The 17,052-nt window shown below is 52.8% G+C and overlaps 8 protein-coding genes across 8 annotated transcripts; 4 read left to right on the top strand and 4 right to left on the bottom strand.

Moving 5' to 3' along the window:
• Positions 1-282: 282 nt before the first annotated feature.
• J4E93_000700 (uncharacterized protein) lies at positions 283-1,508 on the top strand (the record flags this gene model as incomplete). The annotated part of the gene is made up of 2 exons (XM_049338659.1): positions 283-289; positions 610-1,508. 2 exons carry the CDS (start codon positions 283-285, stop codon positions 1,506-1,508), a joined length of 906 nt encoding a protein of 301 aa, XP_049204544.1.
• A 1,816-nt stretch (positions 1,509-3,324) lies between these two features.
• Positions 3,325-5,028, top strand: J4E93_000701 (uncharacterized protein; the record flags this gene model as incomplete). Its single annotated transcript, XM_049338660.1, has 1 exon — positions 3,325-5,028. One exon carries the CDS (start codon positions 3,325-3,327, stop codon positions 5,026-5,028), a length of 1,704 nt encoding a protein of 567 aa, XP_049204545.1.
• Positions 5,029-5,262: 234 nt separating this feature from the next.
• Positions 5,263-6,294, bottom strand: J4E93_000702 (uncharacterized protein; the record flags this gene model as incomplete). Its single annotated transcript, XM_049338661.1, has 1 exon — positions 5,263-6,294. The coding sequence occupies one exon, from the start codon at positions 6,292-6,294 to the stop codon at positions 5,263-5,265; it is 1,032 nt and encodes a 343-aa protein (XP_049204546.1).
• A 967-nt stretch (positions 6,295-7,261) lies between these two features.
• On the bottom strand, positions 7,262-8,553 carry J4E93_000703 (uncharacterized protein; the record flags this gene model as incomplete). Its single annotated transcript, XM_049338662.1, has 3 exons — positions 7,262-8,146; positions 8,196-8,377; positions 8,433-8,553. 3 exons carry the CDS (start codon positions 8,551-8,553, stop codon positions 7,262-7,264), a joined length of 1,188 nt encoding a protein of 395 aa, XP_049204547.1.
• A 1,050-nt stretch (positions 8,554-9,603) lies between these two features.
• Positions 9,604-11,003, bottom strand: J4E93_000704 (uncharacterized protein; the record flags this gene model as incomplete). Its single annotated transcript, XM_049338663.1, has 4 exons — positions 9,604-9,681; positions 9,745-9,844; positions 9,892-10,662; positions 10,711-11,003. The coding sequence occupies 4 exons, from the start codon at positions 11,001-11,003 to the stop codon at positions 9,604-9,606; spliced, it is 1,242 nt and encodes a 413-aa protein (XP_049204548.1).
• Positions 11,004-11,545: 542 nt separating this feature from the next.
• Positions 11,546-12,322, top strand: J4E93_000705 (uncharacterized protein; the record flags this gene model as incomplete). Its single annotated transcript, XM_049338664.1, has 2 exons — positions 11,546-11,937; positions 11,995-12,322. The coding sequence occupies 2 exons, from the start codon at positions 11,546-11,548 to the stop codon at positions 12,320-12,322; spliced, it is 720 nt and encodes a 239-aa protein (XP_049204549.1).
• A 121-nt stretch (positions 12,323-12,443) lies between these two features.
• Positions 12,444-13,091, bottom strand: J4E93_000706 (uncharacterized protein; the record flags this gene model as incomplete). Its single annotated transcript, XM_049338665.1, has 1 exon — positions 12,444-13,091. One exon carries the CDS (start codon positions 13,089-13,091, stop codon positions 12,444-12,446), a length of 648 nt encoding a protein of 215 aa, XP_049204550.1.
• Positions 13,092-15,108: 2,017 nt separating this feature from the next.
• Positions 15,109-16,916, top strand: J4E93_000707 (uncharacterized protein; the record flags this gene model as incomplete). Its single annotated transcript, XM_049338666.1, has 3 exons — positions 15,109-15,367; positions 15,421-15,650; positions 15,705-16,916. The coding sequence occupies 3 exons, from the start codon at positions 15,109-15,111 to the stop codon at positions 16,914-16,916; spliced, it is 1,701 nt and encodes a 566-aa protein (XP_049204551.1).
• Positions 16,917-17,052: the final 136 nt, after the last annotated feature.

Below are 17,052 nucleotides of genomic sequence, written 5' to 3' on the forward strand. Positions count from 1 at the left end.
GCTCGAGACGGGCCGGGGTTCTGCCGCTGGCACGTGAATGATCGCTCTCGGCCATCTCCTCCGTGTCACTCCGCTGCAGGAACAGTCATGCTGTGCGACGTCTCTAGAAAACGACGGCTCACACAGCTGTCGAGTACCTCGTAGTGAACAGCATGCTAATGCAAGTGCGACAAGTCAATGTTGAGTGAGAAACCGCCGTTTTCCCCGTCGCTGGCTCGAGGTCGCACTCTCCTTATGTCACAGGGACATCAAATTCCGCCTTGGGTCAACCTTTATCTCGCCATGTGTCGTCCTACCTCACTCCACATCCTGTACGGTTGGGACCACGTATAAAATTGAGCGTTTAAGCACTTGCTGGCATTCATTCACACCGCTCACACTGCACTTCGGTAAACTTTGCGCTTATTCCGTCGTTCCCCGAAACTTCAACGCCACAGAACACCGCGTTGTCACACTTCAACTCACAAACCCTCTTACAACCAGAATACATCCATCAACATGTGCATCGCTATACTTACGACCGCCCACCCAGACTACCCATTCATTCTACTCAACAATCGAGACGTACGTTCGTTAGGCTTCACTGTCTCTCTCCCATAACTAACGCAGACCAGGAGTATCTTCACCGTCCAACGGCAGAAGCAACATGGTGGCCATCTCCAAATACGCAAGTCCTGGGAGGCTACGATCTACACCGCCCTGCTCATGGCACCTGGCTTGGTGTAACTCGTCAAGGCCGAATCGCAGTATTGACCAACTACCGTGAAGAGGACCAAACCATCGTTGAAGGAGCGCGAAGCAGAGGATTGATTCCAAACGCTTGGTTGAAGATTGATCCAGAGAAAGGGGAGAGCACAGAAGGTTTCGCGAAACGAATGATTGAAGAAGATGGAGTTCAAGGTGTAGGAGGTTTCTCGCTCTGCTATGGATTCATCCAGGATGTCGTCAAAGAAGAAGGAAAAGGCCTAGCAATCGTCAGCAACCGCACTCCAGATGTTCATGGTGTGGTTCATCTCCTACAGACGCCAAACGAAACTCGAGCTCTCAGCAACGCCGCCTACAGTGACCGCAGCTGGCCCAAAGTAACAAACGGAGAAGCTTGGACGCGCGCTGCGATTGCAGAATCCGTCAACGCGAATGAATCTCGCGACCAGCTTATCAGTCGCCTTCTTGACATCCTGACTACGGACACCATGCCTCGACAGAAAGAGAATGAAGAGTGGGACATGTATCTCAACCAGCTACGCCATAGCATCTTTATACCGGCTATCGGAAGAGATCATCTTGAAGAGCACAAGATGCCTGCGCATGAGATAGGCGACTTGGTCAAGGCGAAGGCGGTGGATGCTACGAGTGGGTGCTATGGTACACAGAAGAATATCGTAGTGCTATGCGACAAGGAGGGCAAGGTAACGTATTTCGAGAGGACGCTGTATGACCGCGACGCAAAACCGATCGAGAAGGGCAAAGGGGACAGAGTTTTTGACTTCACGATTGAGGGATGGTAAGACGACGACCGGCGGTAGAGTTTTCACTGCTTTCACTTTATCCAAACTTGAACCATCCATACGTCCTACCCATTGTCAACTTTCCGTGGGCCAGCGCAATGATCTCCAGTAGCCGCCAGTAAAACTTGATCTCAAAATCTCCATTCCGCTACTGCAAACGCGACAGCCCGACGCGTCTCCCTTGATCTCTCCGTTTGTTGTCCGCAACACCGCGCTACGCGATTGGTCCGTGCAGCTATTCTCTCCGTTGCTACGCCTGACCACCCCGTCAACAACAACAGCTTGTCTCCTCAGTTGACCCCGAACGCAATCATCTCGAAACAACCACTTTTGGCTGCTTCCAGCTCGTATCAGCAATCGCTTCTCCTACTCTCACGTTTTCAACCTACCATAACCGCTACCATGTGTATCATGTGGTTCGTCGTGCACCATGACGGCCCCCGCGAGCACTATATCGGTTCCGTCCACTGCGCCCATCTCAACTGCCCTGAAACGTTGGAGTTTCACAACAAGTGCGTGCTCGTAGAGCCCCGCGCCGACTGTTCAGAGTGTCTGAAGGCAGATGGCGATCAGGTGGATCAAGAGGTATGTGCGTATTCTGCTATTCCGCATTGCGAGTTGGTGTACGTAGAAGGAACGGGTTGGATCAAGGGCGCCGAGGAAGAGAATGTTGCGGCTGGAGGACAAAACCAAGAGGAGGACGATGAAGAGGTCGGCTCATACCACAGCTTCCGAAGCCTCTCGGATGTCGATAGTATCACATCACATTGGCGTTTGGATCCACCAAGGCGCACCCGAAGGAACGCTACAGCTCCGCAAGCGACGTCGCCAGCACCAGCTCCACATGCTTCTCCCGCAGTCGCAGAGCCGTTCGAAACCCGCTCCGCCCACGACCCGCACGAGATGCAAGAAGTGGGCTCGCCCTATCACGAAAATGGCTCCAACCAAGATCCAAACATCCCAGATGTTGCGGAAGGCCAATTCGCCGACTCACCCAACACGCTCAAGCACCGCCATCTCGTCAACGGCCAGCTGAAAGAGCTGAAAAAGCTTACCAAGAGGATGTCTCGCCATAGACGCCAGAACAGTGGACCCGGGCGCCAACAACAGCGTCATGGACGTCAAAACAGCCAGGCAACTGGTAATGTCGTCGCCACACACCCTTATGGGTTCGCGATGGGCGGGGACGTAGTGCCTCAAGGTCTGCCAGGAGGTCATGTGCCTGCGTACCTGGGAGTACCTCAACCAGGCCAGGCGCCGACGTGGGTCTGGGGACCACTTCCGCCTTCTCATCTAAGGGGGATGTATCCGCCTGTAAGTACTGTTATATGTCGATCTAGCGATACTTCCTGACATGTATAGTTCTAGGGGTGATGAGATGGTGAAGGAGATTTGATTTGTAGAGGGCATCTGGTAGTAGACGAGATGGATAATTGTGTATCGAGGTCCTGTCCTGTTGATGCCACTTACCTCCCAGAGGTTTACGTTGCCCTTTAGCTTTGCAAACGGTTGTTTTTGTATTGATGTCGACTCCTGGACAAGTCTTTCTGACGGACGTTCCGATGAAGTTAACATGCACGTGCTTTGTCTTGGCACGCTACAGGTGACAGGGAGTTAGTGACGTCTTGTAGATCTTTCGGCAACTCTAATCAACAAACACCGATCCGCAGTCCGACCTCCGCACCCGTTTTCGCGACAATCTGACCGCACTTACTGTCTCGTGCCATACGTTCCAGCGAGCAGAGCCATAATCTACATTTTACCTGTTCGACCGATCACGCGCTTTCCCGATCCTCTTCGCACACATTCAGCCGTCATGGCGTCTCTTCCGCCTCAGCGCCCCGCGTCGCAACATAGACCCTCACCTCCTGCCGAATCATCGTCCTCACAGCAGGAGCAGACAGAACGGAGGAACAGCTTCTCTGGGCAGTCGGTAGATTCGCAGACGTTGCTACTCAATACGCCATCTACACAGTCAGCCTCTTCTACGCCGCAGGAACAGACCGAGGTACCCACGCAGACCACCGCGCCACAATTAGAGGAAGACGACGAACCGCGAAGATGCTGGATCTGCTTCAACGACGAGACGGAAGACGACGAAACGACATCGGAGTGGAGGTCGCCTTGCGCCTGCTCACTAGTGGCGCACGAGAGGTGTCTGCTAGACTGGATAGCGGACATGGAGGCGCCCAGTTCGCGGCGACGGGCTGGTAAAGCAGCAGGGAAGATATTATGTCCTCAGTGCAAGAGCGAGATCAGGATAGAGCGACCGAGGAGCTACGTGGTGGACATGGTTCGGGGCGTTGAGAAGCTTACGGGTAACCTCTTGCTTCCGGGCTTCGCACTTGTCACAGGCACAGCGCTCTACTCGACTCTGACGCTATCCGGGACGGCGACGATATACCAGATATTCGGTACGCAAGACGCGCTCCAGATTCTTGGACCGCTCTACGAGACGCCGAGTCGGTCGGTGAACTCGGTGACATTGCAGTGGCTGGAACATCTAAGGCAGCACTGGAGGTTAGACCTTGGGTTACCGTTGATTCCGACAGTTTTGGTCGCAAGCCGAACGTCATTCGCCGACTCCTTCCTACCCTTCCTTCCGCTCATCTTCTTCGTCAGCTCCGGACAACCAGGCGATGACATGCTACAACTACAATGGCCACCGAGCGCCGCGTTTACCTTCGCCGCCCTACCATATCTTCGAGGGTTCTACAACGCATACTACGAGCGTGTATGGTTACCCCGAGAGCAGCAGTGGCTGAAGGAGATCCAGCCTCGAGCTGGCGAGGACACAACCGCAGATGCCCAAGTGCAACATGATCACGACCATGACCATGACCACGGTGACGAGGATGTGATTGAGGAAGTAGAGATAGAACTCGACTTTGACATCTTCGCAGACTGGAACAACAATGGAGAAGCGGACAATGACGACGATGACGACGACGCGCACGAACATCCCCCCGTACCTGTCGCGCGAGGCCCAGCGGGACCAATCGACGCGCCACCACAAGACGATCAAGACGACGCCGAAATGCCTGAGCTGGCTGATATTGAACCCCAGCAACACGCAGCACCTCCGCCCAACATCCCCCTGCAACCCGCTGCACCCCGACCCCGACGTGTTCGACGCGAACGCGGCGTAACTTTCTCCACCACCTCCCTTGCCGACACAATCCTCGGTGCCCTCATCTTTCCCACCATTGCCGCCGCCATGGGCGAGATCCTCAGACTCAGCTTACCCAGCTCCTGGGTCACACCTCCTACAGGCGCACCGGCAACATCTTGGCTCGGTGGCTGGATCAATACGGGTGGCAAGGCAGGTGGTGTAGGCAAGCCAACGGGTTTCCTGCAGACGCGCTGGGGCAGGAGTGTGGTGGGCGGATGTATGTTCGTGGGGCTGAAGGACATGATTATGTTGTATGTTCGGTGGAAGACGGCGCAAAACCATCGGAAGAGGGGGATCGTGGATCATGACAGGAAGAAGCCGAGGGGTGGTGCTAGGGCATCGGCTTGAGGTTGTATAGGTTCGGGCGCATAACAGTGGGCTTAGGAGTATGGGTACATGATGATGGTATGATAAGCCTAGCATATCGCGGAGCAGGACTATTCGGAGGGTCGTCCATTTGTATATTACACTCAATCACACAAGACTGGTATCCCAGTCACGCTGAACCATCAGCTCTCAAATCCTCTTCTCAGTCAAGTGTGAAGCATGTGTACCAACCTACCCCCTCCCCCCTCCCCAACACTACCCAAACCTCTCCGCAGCAATCCTCTTCAGAAACTCCATGGTCCCCGCTTCCTTCTCCCTCCGTTCCGCCAGTCTCTCATTCCTCTCCGCTTCCCTCGCCCTTGCTATCTCCTCCCGTCGTATCTCCCTCTCATTCTTCTGCCTCTCCTGCTCTTTCTTTTTCTTCTTATACACATCGATGCCATCGTCGCCCATGAGGTCTGACTCCGGCACGTCAACTTCACCCGCTTCTTTGGCGTCGCGGAAGGAGTTTAGTGTGGATGTTGTTTCGCGCTTCTTTTCGAGTTGACGCTCGCGGGAGTTGGGGTCCGCGCGGGGGACGAGGTCTTCCAGCGCTTCTTTCTGCGATTTACGATCCGTTTTGCGGGCGTGGCGGATGTCGTCGATGTAGTTTGATTGGCCATGCGCGCGGTCTTCGGAGACGAGTTCGTTGCGGAGGGTTAGGTCGTCCATCTTGGGGATTGTGGGACCGTGGCCGCTGTGTCGGGGAAGGTTTGTAGGCGGTGCGGGACCGAAGTCATCGTCGCTTGCGTCTGAGGCTTCATCTTCTTTCGGCGCATAGCTAGGCGACGCTCTTTTCCTAGCCACTACGGGGGAAGTCGCGCGATACGTCTGCACAGTCTCCTTCGCCGTCTTCAGCATCGAAGGATCATACCAGCTCCTAGCAAGCTCCCCACGATTCCAGCGACTGACGAAACTCTTCCATCGTCCTTTTATCTCCCGCTCGTCGAGGCTGTCGAGTTGGATGTTTTTCTGGATGTCGAGGTAGGATTGGAATAGCGGTTTGTAGTCCTCGTAGTGGCGCTTTGATAGCGGCTTTGCTTTGTAGGGTAGGTCTACGGGTCTGGATGCGGCGGGTGAGCGCGAACGGTGGCGCTTGTGTCTGTGGGCGTCATCGTCGCGACGGGGGGAGCGCGAACGGTGCGAGCGGTGGTGTTTCTTGTGGGTACGCGATTCGCGAGACTTCGATTCGGCATGCGATGGTAATTGCGCGGTGGATTCTTCGGGGGTGTAGCTGCGTCGCGGCATTGTTGAGTGTGGTGTTGTTGAAAGTTAATGTGGAGTCGCGAGAGAAGTTCACATGTCACAGCGGGCGTTTTCCGCAGCTTCGGCCCTACTACATGATCTGCATCAACGCTGATTACTACAAACAGACCTCACATATTCCATAGTATATGGGGGTTGATGATTGTTCATTCCTACTACTTGCTCTCTCTTCGCTTTCCACATCTTTCTCTATCCCACACAACAAACATACTTCTTGATCCACTTCACACCTTTCTCCATTCTACTTTCTCTCTTTTTAACTACTCTATCTTCTTCTATCTTGTCTCTGCTATCATATATAATAGTTAGCGTTCTTACTGTACTTGTCTTGCTTACTTCTGGTTTTCCTTTGCCTGTCTGTAGATATTCTGGTATCTAATTATAATTGTATTTAGTATTTGATTTCTTCTTCTTATTACTCTTCTTACTTACTAGTATCATATCTGTATTTCTTCCTTTCCAGTTCTTTGATTCTTCTGTTTTACCCATTTTGATTCTGTTCCTATTCAATAGTCAACTTTCTTTCTTTCTTTGGGAGTCTGAGGAACAAGAGAGGGGGATGGCATGAACATATATGTTTTGGCTTTGACTCATAAGAATATGCGCTATGTAGTAGTTTGGTTGCTTATCCGTTCTATCATGAAGTTGCAAGAATGGCTATTGGCCCTACCAAACTACTACTCGCCCCAACTAATGGCTACGTAATTTGCTCTGCAAGCTTTGTTGACATCGTAACAGCGAGCCAATCAAACTGGATTTGCTGACTACGTAGGAGTGGCGCAACACCAGGACAACTGTATCGATAGGCCAGGAGACAACATGGTGGGTGCCCTTTGCCGCAGTCGATACGATACTTACTCATGCCAACTACATGAGAGGATGGCACTGTTGGTGGAAGACTGGAAAAGCATCGTGTTCTCATGCTACCGTCCCATACTGCTACCTCGCTCTATGCAACACTAGGGATAGCCACTGGACCAACTGGCCCAATACTAGCCCCGATATTCGCTTGATGCATCGTCCTCGGACCCCATTGATCCGGGTAATCCACGGCAGTATGAAACATTTGGTAGTTGGCCCACATGATAATATCTCCCTCTTCTACCTTCGGCAGCATGATGTATTCCGGCTTCAGAATGCGTTCTTGGATAGGCTTAAGCCACGCTCTTATCTCGGCAACGTCATCGATGATAGTGGGTTCCTCGTCTTCGCTAGATCGAACGAATGCGCGCCGGACGCAAATGCCGTGGACCATAAAAGCGCGCTCGCCTGTTACGGGGTTCACCCATACCATTGGGTAGCGTTTGATGTCTTTTTCGTCGTAGGGTCCAAGGTCCTCCGTTGACTTCTCTTTACCTTGACTCACTAGGCCTAGACCGTGAGACTGGCCTTTGCAATCGCCCATCCATTGGTAAGGGTGCGGTGCATACTCTACCCATGAGTGGTCGGCAATTTTCTTCTCTTGCTCTGTCATCAAGTCGTATGTCTGTACGTTGCTGAAGAAGGCGGTCAGACCGGGTTCGGTCTTCATAGTCAAGCCACTGCCGTCGTCCCAGTGTACGGTCAGTTCTGGAGATGTGGGCCGCTTGATGCAGCGAAGGGTGGTGAACCAGGCCGGATCACGCGCGTATAGTGGTGCATCGATGTGCCAGCGTTGGAAGCGTGTGTGGCCTTGCGCGTACTCATCATCTGGAAGCGGTTTGTCGTGCCATGCGTGTGCGAGTTCCTTTTTGATGGTTGCATCTTTGAGGCCGTAGTGGTCTGGTCCTTGGTAGCCTTTGCCGATTAGACGGACGTTCTCTGCGCCGGGTATACCGACAACATCGCGTCCCCTCTGGGACTAAGTCAGCAAAGCGTACGACCTGGTTGGAGGTGACTCTTACCGATAGTAGCCCACCCTGTTTGTGGAAGGTCTCAACATCGCCATGGGAATGCACATGTGGTGCTTTAGGATCGAAGCGTGTGACAAGCTCCCATTGCTTTAGGGGCGCAAGGTTCTTCTGACCCTTTACAACAACAAGCTTGTGTGTCCAGATCGCGTCTGAGAGCGCTTTGACGTCGGAGTCTACAACACAACGTTAGCTGATCGCATTACCATCGTCATGGCGCAGTGTGTTTACCACTAATGTTGTCGAGATCGAGGTCATCGATCACCGCTCCGAAGTTGTGCTTCTCTTTGGCAGTCTTGTCCATCTCCTTCACCACGAAAGTGGGCTCAGGGGCCAGGATACCTGGTGCCATGATTCTTGGCCGATGTCGAGGAAAATAATGACCGGCGATCTTCCTTCTAGGCGGTGGTCTCTTGCGGTGAGTTTTGAACAGAAGAAGCGAAAATTCAAGTGGTGAGAACGCAAAGCCCGATGTCATAAGTGTCTACACCATCAGCCTTGCTCTATAATTCCCACGCCACATATATGCTCAAAGTCGATACCATGTTGATCCACCCACTCTTACTCGACGGCTATCCTCGCATTCCCATCTAAGCACTCGGTCGTTATCAATGACCCTATCTCAGCTGCGCTTGATACTGCAGCGATGCATCTACCGAACGTGCGGGGGATGTTTCCTTGGAGGCGCCCTCGCTAAGATCCATGGACGTTATCTTATCAGCAGCCAAGTCCCGGCCGAGAGTCAACACATGGAAGCTGCTGCGCTCGGCCGACTTCGTAATCCGTGATCTGTGTGACCGCGGTGGCTGAATAGCCAGGTCAGTCGAAAGCAGTGGGCGCATGTTCGCATCCGACTGCGATGTGGTGAGATAGCAATCGCTGACCAGGCGTGATAAGCGCGGTCACCGAAACGCGAGATGCGAGATGCAGTCAGCTGTTTTCGTGATCATTGCATATGGTGTTCGCGTTATGTGAGATAGAGCCTTCGAGCACATTTGCGACGCGTCGAGCTCTTTGCCGTGATCCTTGGTGTTAGAACGCGCTACAGCAGTTTCCCGACGATCTTGGTAGGACCTGCAGGAGATGGTTGCAGAATTATAATGGCGCATGCTGTGTAGTGGTAGAATGGCTGCAATGAGGTATCGAAGAGCGCTGCTGAAGAAAACCTCGTTCTACCTAGGTACCCAGGTAGGGTTCGATGGGCCCGGGTATGATCACGTGATTATGGCATGACTCGCCACGCGTCATCGATACATGTCGCAAGCACACGCGCACGTCTGACATCCATAACTTTCACGCGTCTTGTGTAACACTATATTGCAGCTACCTCATCATGGGGCTTTACTACGCGCCCTAGCTTCGTCTCGAATCTACCTAGGTACAAACTCATGCCATGGTCCACTCACCCCGAAGGATGATCGCTCGCCGCAATGTTGCACTGATGCATCACACGCGGTCCATACGACTTCGGAAACTCTGTCTGCAGGCAAGACAGTGTTAGCCACTATTGCATCACTGGATCTTCACGAAGGAAGATACTTACGATGCTGTGCCATAACGCGCGGTTGTACCACAGGATGACATCCTGCTCTTGATGCGGGTGCGCATATATGTTCTCGGGTTGCAACGCCGGTCGCATAAGTCTGTTTGCAATCAGCTTCCGAACGAAGAACAGCAAGGCGCTACTTACTTATCGAGGAACGCTCTGACCTCTCCCAAGTTGTCAACGACTGTCTCAGCTCCACCCGGGCTGCTCTTGAGATGTAGCTTGAGAGCGCCCTGGCCATGAACTTGCAGCGACTTCTCCCCAGTCTTCGGGTTCGTCCATACCATCGGGTATACACAGACCTTGCTCTTCTCCCATTTCGGCAGCTCGTCCAGTGGCTTCTCAAGCCCTTCGGTTTCGAGAGAGTGGCCAAGCCGGGTACTGTGCGCTTTGGACATCCAGACGAACGCATGTGGTGCGTACTCGATCCTGCTGTTCAGGACGATGTTCCGTGTGCCCTCATCGAGTAGCGCCAGCGCACGACTACCAGCGACCATCGCCGTAGCTCCCGGCGCCATCTTCATCTGAGTTCCAGCCTCGTCCTCCCAACGCACAGTCACATCTGGGCCCCTCGGGGTTCTCACGGCTAGCAGGCAACCTACACGTGGTGGAGGAATGTCATACAAAGAGCCATCGAAATGCCATTGGTAGAAACGCGAAGCACCAGCTTCGCGCTCTTCCGCCGGAATGTGCGGTGGAAGATGGAACTCTTCGTGATCGATGCCTTGGACTTCGAAGCCTGGCGGAAAGCCGAAGTGGCCTTCAGGGACAGGGCCGCGTCCGAGGATATGGACTTGTGGCTGCACCGGGATTGCTGGACGCTTGGGAATGCCGTAGAAGTCGACCCCGTCGTGATGGGTGAGGAAAGGGTCGTGGCCGTGAGCAAAACCACCTGTTGTTTCTTCGCGGTCGAAGCTGATACGAATTTAGATCGAGCAAGCACAAATACGTTTAATGACTTACTTTGCAGTAAGCAGATATTGCTGCTGCGGCTTCAACATTTGTGGCTGCTCCTTGAACACCAAGAGTTTCCACTTGTGTAACGCATCGGAGACGAACTCGAAGTCTGCATTCGTGAAGTTGTTCAAATCGATGCCGTAGATCTCGGCGCCAAAGTCTACATGGCTACCTTCCGCGTGCTTGATGGGCACGACGCGTCCGGTGGTCGTATCGGCATGTGGGAGATCGAGAATGGGCTTCTCTGCTTTGAGACGCAGACAGTTGGTCTCTTCGGTTATGACTGCTGTAACGACCATGGTGTTGAGTGGCTGAGTGAACTTGAGGTTGACAGGCCTTCACAATCTGCATGTAGGGGGACATGGGAATAGTCTGGAGATTATTGTTTACTATATGACTTATCAAGCCTAGCTCGAGTCCATACGCCTGACTTACCAGTCCGATAATGCTTCTATGGCGACACCCCGAGCTGCGCATCGTGGTGAGGATGCGTTGATACCACCTCGGGCTCCTATCAGCCAGCCTCGGGGTCTCGGCCGAGTATCCACCTCCGTCACTTTCGGGTATAGCCGTACTCTCATGAGGCTGGCTAAACCGCGTGCGGATATCATGCATACGTTAACATACACGCCTCGTTCGTCACAGGAGTAAAGACTTCGTTGCTCACGATCAAAGACTCGTATCTCACGGTCTCACAATGATTGCTCGCACCCTCACATCCTCGTGCTTCAAGACGACTTCGGGTACAACCACACATTACCTACAAGCTGGTGATCCTTCAGGTCCGCTTCTGATATGTCTCCATGGACTTGGAGGCTCTACCGAAACATTCGCGCCACTTATGCCCTCTCTACCTCCCACGTACAACATTATCCTTGTTGACTTTCCGGGCTTCGGAGATTCGCCACTAGCAGGCGTCAGGAAACCACTTTCCGTCGAAGGGCTCGTTGTCGACTTGGCCGACCTTATCGCATCTTTACGAGGAAGCTCGAATGGCTCGGCCTCGTCCAAGGTTGTCATCTTTGGACATTCCCTCGGCGCCATTGTCGCGTTGCACTATGCTGCGAAACATCCGCAGTCTGTTGGAGGTCTCATGCTACTCGGTCCCGGTCGAGCGGCTGGTCACGTCCCCGCTGTACAGCGGCGTATGCTTGATCTTGCGGCCGCGGTGAGAAAGGAAGGCATCAAGTATGCAGCGGATATTGCGACCAAGTCTAATTTCTACGACAATAGGTACGCACATGATGAGCCCAGAAAAATGTTGAGACCATGCTAACAATTAATCCGCAGCCAAGACCGAAAGGTAGATCCAGCAGCTCGAGAAGCCGTAAGGCTCGATGTGAGCTCTGCGGACCCAGAAGCCTATGCGCAAACATGCGAAGCTATTGTGGATAGTAGCCACAAAGACCCGCAATACCAAGCCATCACATGTCATATAGTCTTCGTGGCAGGAGATAAGGATATGATCAGTCCAGTGCAGCGGTCGCAAGATCTCAGTATATTGGTTGGAGGAAAAAGCTGGGTACATGTTGTGAAAAGTGGTCATCAGCCGATATTGGAGGATCTTTCTGGCGTTGAGAAAGCTGTGCAGCAACTAATGGAAGCCGTCATCGAATGAAACGTGTTGACTCTTGTAATTGCCCGAACCGACCACGCGAGTGATGCGCAATGTGGTTTTCATCCTGTATTGAGCGATGCTGCGCCGGGTACTACTCAGTGGAAAGAATATTTGCGAGACATTACGCCAATGAGAAATCATAATTTGCTAGGTACAGAAGATCATCGAAACTGTTGGTACCTGCGAAACCGGACGCTGGGTAAGGCAATGCAGATTGGGGCTGTTCAAGGGTTCTGGCGAGAGGATTGCTCTCTCCCGAGTTGTATGTAGGAGGTCGATCGGCACTAGATCCCGATGCTGCTGTGAGACGTGGCGAAGGGTAACTGTCGGCATTGTTGGTCTGATAGAAGTCCCTAACGAGAGCAGAAACATCGAGTTTGGCAGCGGGTGTACCGTCGTGATTCCGCTTTCTTATTCTTCGAGACAAATACTCATGCGACGCCTGAGCAAGCAGAGCTCTGAGGAGTCTGACACCTCTGATCGCAATCATGCTCTCCTCGCGCCGCTGCAGGATCTCTACCACCTCTTCAACAAGTGTGCGGTGCTCAGAACTCTCGTTCTCGTTGATCTCACGATGTAGTACGTCGAGTAACAGGGTGATGGATGCAGCGACGGCAAATGCTTGGTGAATCCACAAGGTGGGGCCATCTTCCCCGATCAAGGCCTTGTACTCCTTGACAATCGTTTTAGAGGCTGCGAGACATGTTCGGCGGGTGAACGCAAAAGCAGGATTGACGAAACTGTCCAGTAGAAAAGAACGATGAATCATGATGATCTTGTGACTCGACGTAATGGCTAGAGCGCGCCGCGCCCATGGTACCCACGTGGGCCAGCTCGGATCCAACGGTGCATTGGCCATGAAAAGTGGTCTTTCACGGGTGGCTAGTTCTCGAAGTCGCGCATCCCAATGCAAGACCGATTCGTAACGTGTGTAAGGTGTATTGCATGACACGAGGCCGTCTTGAAGCTGGGGCATGATCAACGCGATGTTGCGCAAGAACAAAGAATAGCTTGTAGTAGTAGGAACATCCATGTCAACGGCGGCCAGATTATGGTCGTGGCTGTTCAGCGGTGGGGTTGATGTCGAGTATCTTGGAATGACCAGGTAGCTCTCCGAGAACGGTATGCTGAACCAGTCCTGGCTGCAAAGTTGACACCAAACTCTACGACCAGTCTCATTTGCTACGACACCTCCACTGGCGTCTGGCCCTAGGCGATGAATGCCTAAAGATTGAGCAATGCGTACAGCAGTTGCGAGATGGATGCTTTGCTTTGTACTGAATCCTAGGAGGTGGGCTGACACGGTTGCCGTGGCTATAGCTTGGCAAGAAAGGATGCTCAAGTTACTCGTATAGTCCGACCGATTAAGGCAAGTGAAAATAGCTTGATACCATCGTCGCGAGAGCTTCTGTCGCTCGGCCTTGTCAAATCCCCACGATTGCGCTCGCAAATCGGGTGCGCACGCAAGACTAGCAGCCAGTATAGCGAATAATAGAGCTACCCATTGGAGATCCGTGGATGGTCGTTCGATAAGCCCATTATCTCTATCGTAGAAATCTTGGAGTTGCGCCTGGAAAGTAGGAACGAAGTAGCTGCCATGGTACCACAACAGGCTTTCGTGGTGGTACTCTACCAACTGTCGAACTTGGTGGGGGCTTGGAAGAAGTAGTTGAAGCACCGAAAGCTGGGACAAGTCATCAAATATGCCTGAACCAACTTCAATCGGATCATCATCCACGGGCTCGAGGGACGCGACTGTGTGACAGTGAGGCTCTTTCCTTCTTCCCCAAGCGAGGAACTCCAGTACTGTCGCGGTATCTCGAGAAACAGTAGCATCGTCAGGCTCATCTGCGGACTCATCGGGAAGCCCATCGTTTGGTGTTTCCGGCTGCAGAGTTCCGGGCGGAGTTCTAACGATCGTGGGGCTTCGCTGACAGGTTTCGCTTTCTAGCTGTGCGACCCGTTGTCGCAAATAGTCGAGCTCACATGATCTTCGGTCGAAAGGGCGTGTTGGAGAGCTTACATCGCTACGCAATGCGTCGATACCGCACGTATCCTTTTGACCCCGTCTGATGCAGTTGTCGCAGGGTATCGTCTTACTGCACTTGACTTTCCGCTTCGCACAAGCTGTGCACGTCAACCTGCTTCGCGAATGGGACGCCATGCCGAGGCGAGATCAAGCGGACAATCCGGCGCCATAGTCAAGAAGGATGAGGTCTCCAGTGATAAACACGGAGGTTGCGAGATGGTCGCCTGGAGATAACCCTGGAGCGAACTGATAAGCGCCGGCACTAGCGCGCGGCCGAGCTTCCCGAGGTCCGCTCCCATCTTCCTATCCGGGTGGCGTGCGCTTGCCCAGATGCATATCATCCCAACGCGTCTCATCACAGCATAGTAACTTGCCATCGAATGCAGCAACACGATAGCGATATGGGCAAGGAAAGTATACTTATCTTTGATAGCGACGCGACATGGTCCAATCACGTCAACATGAATGATAAGATCAGCCCAGACTACCCCATCTTTTCCTCAGCGCGGTGCGACGTAAGCATAGCTGTCTATCTTCGACAGTTGCCGCGAAATGTAGCGTAGGCATCCTTAATCTCATAAGGAGAGGATATCGTCCAGCTTATGTGTCAGATCGGCCACGGGCGCCACTCCGCTGTACTTCGTCGATCACACATCGATCCGTCATCGCCCTAAACAAGTCGCTAGAGATTCCATCACTGAACAGAGGAAGATATCTTTTAATTACATGGGCGGATACCAAAACAAGCCTCTCCATAATGCACATTTCCGGCGACGTACGCAGTCGCAGCCATGCGGCAAAAGAGAAGATGAAGCTTCGCATGATGCAGCCATCGAGCTGGCAACTTCCTAAGCAAAACAGCAGCATCGCACCGCCCGATGTATGGACCAATGCCGATATGGAGCCAGTTCCACCGGAAAAGCGCACTTGGGGTAAGAGCGCATTCGTAACGTACTGGTTCAGTGACCTTGTTACCATATCGACTTGGAGTTCAGGATCTGCCATCTTTACACTTGGTAAGTGCTCGATCATCACAGTTATTTGGGGGTCATGATATTGATTGGAGTAGGTCTGACGGCAACCGATGCTGTGCTCATAACGCTCGTGGCGGGTATATGCAACGCTATACCCACAGTATTGAACGGCGCCATCGGCTCGAATTTACACATTCCATTCCCCATTGCCTCTCGCGCCAGCTTTGGTTACTGGTTCGGCTACTTTGCCATCGTGAGCAGAGGCGTCTTGGCCATGTTTTGGTTCGGAGTTCAAACAGCCAATGGAGGTACATGTGTGACCGCGGTACGTTATACTGAGCATGGCCTGATGGTTGCGTTTTCTGACATATCTTCCTAGATTCTTAACGCTATCTGGCCAAGCTTCCGCGATATACCCAACCACTTGCCTGCTTCAGTTGGTCTCACCACGGCTGGGATGATCTCATACTTCTTGTACTGGCTCATTCAGTTTCCCTTCCTACTCATTCCAACGCACAGGCTACAGTACATGTTTTGGGTGAAGACAGTCTTGTTGCCACCGGTAGCTATCGGGATGACAGTCTGGGTTGCAGTGAAAGCAGGCGGTAATGGCACTTTCTTTACACGCCCGGCCTCGGTGCATGGCGCTGAAAGGGCCTGGCTCTGGTTATCGAGCATGACAAGCATTACTGGTGGATACAGCACCCTCGCTGTCAACATTCCCGACTTCTCCCGCTTCAGCAAAGACCCTACAGCGCAATACTGGCAGATGCCGGTAATCCCTTTCTTCAAGACTATGGTCGCTCTTATGGGGATCGTCTCTGCATCCGCAGCCCAAGAGATCTGGGGCACAGCCTATTGGACGCCACTACAGATCATAGATACTTGGGATACGCCTGGTGGCCGTGCAGCCGCCTTCTTCTGCGCTTCCATCTGGTTGCTTGGGCAGCTCAGCGTCAACATCAGTGCGAACGCCGTCTCTTTCGCCAATGACGTCACGACACTAGCGCCAAAGTACGTCAATGTGCGTCGCGGGTCGATTCTTGTCGCATTCATCGGCGGCTGGGCGCTATGTCCTTGGATTATCGTAGCTTCCGGCAAGGCGTTCCTTAACTTCATGAGCGCATATGCCATCTTCATGGCGCCCATGGCCGGCATTCTCTTTACAGACTACTGGCTGGTAAAGCACAGGAAGTACGACGTTCCCGCTTTATACGACCCAAGAGGTATCTACCGATATGGTCGCTACGGTACAAACTGGCGTGCTGTTGTCGCAACGTTCGTTACCATCATTCCTCTGCTGCCAGGTCTAGCCAACAAGGTCAACCCAGATTTGAAGCTTTCGGCTGGTCTCCAAAACCTCTTCACGTTCAACTGGCTGTACGGGTTCTTCCTGTCCATCTTCTTGTACTACTTCTGTAATCTGTTCTTTCCTGCTCGGCAAACTCTGATTCCACGTGTTGTCACTGGATTTGAGTATCTGGATGGGATTGAAGTTGACACGGAGGCAGGAAGCGTGTCGCAAGATGGGAAGAATGGGGAGTGTAAAGATATGCCCGAGGCGAATGTGTCTCCTCGGCCTTCGAGATAAGCTCAAGACTACGGCAATTAGAGTACCTACATGATATTATGTCCGGTAGCATAGAAGGGGTTGCACAAAATGACCTCGATTCTGTAATCATTACTTTCAGGCATGGAACAAGGTTCCATCTAACGACACCCCAGTA

The sequence above is a fragment of the Alternaria ventricosa genome, assembly GCF_023758065.1.
Source record: "Alternaria ventricosa strain BMP 2768 chromosome Unknown scaffold_1, whole genome shotgun sequence".
Taxonomy (NCBI): domain Eukaryota; kingdom Fungi; phylum Ascomycota; class Dothideomycetes; order Pleosporales; family Pleosporaceae; genus Alternaria; species Alternaria ventricosa.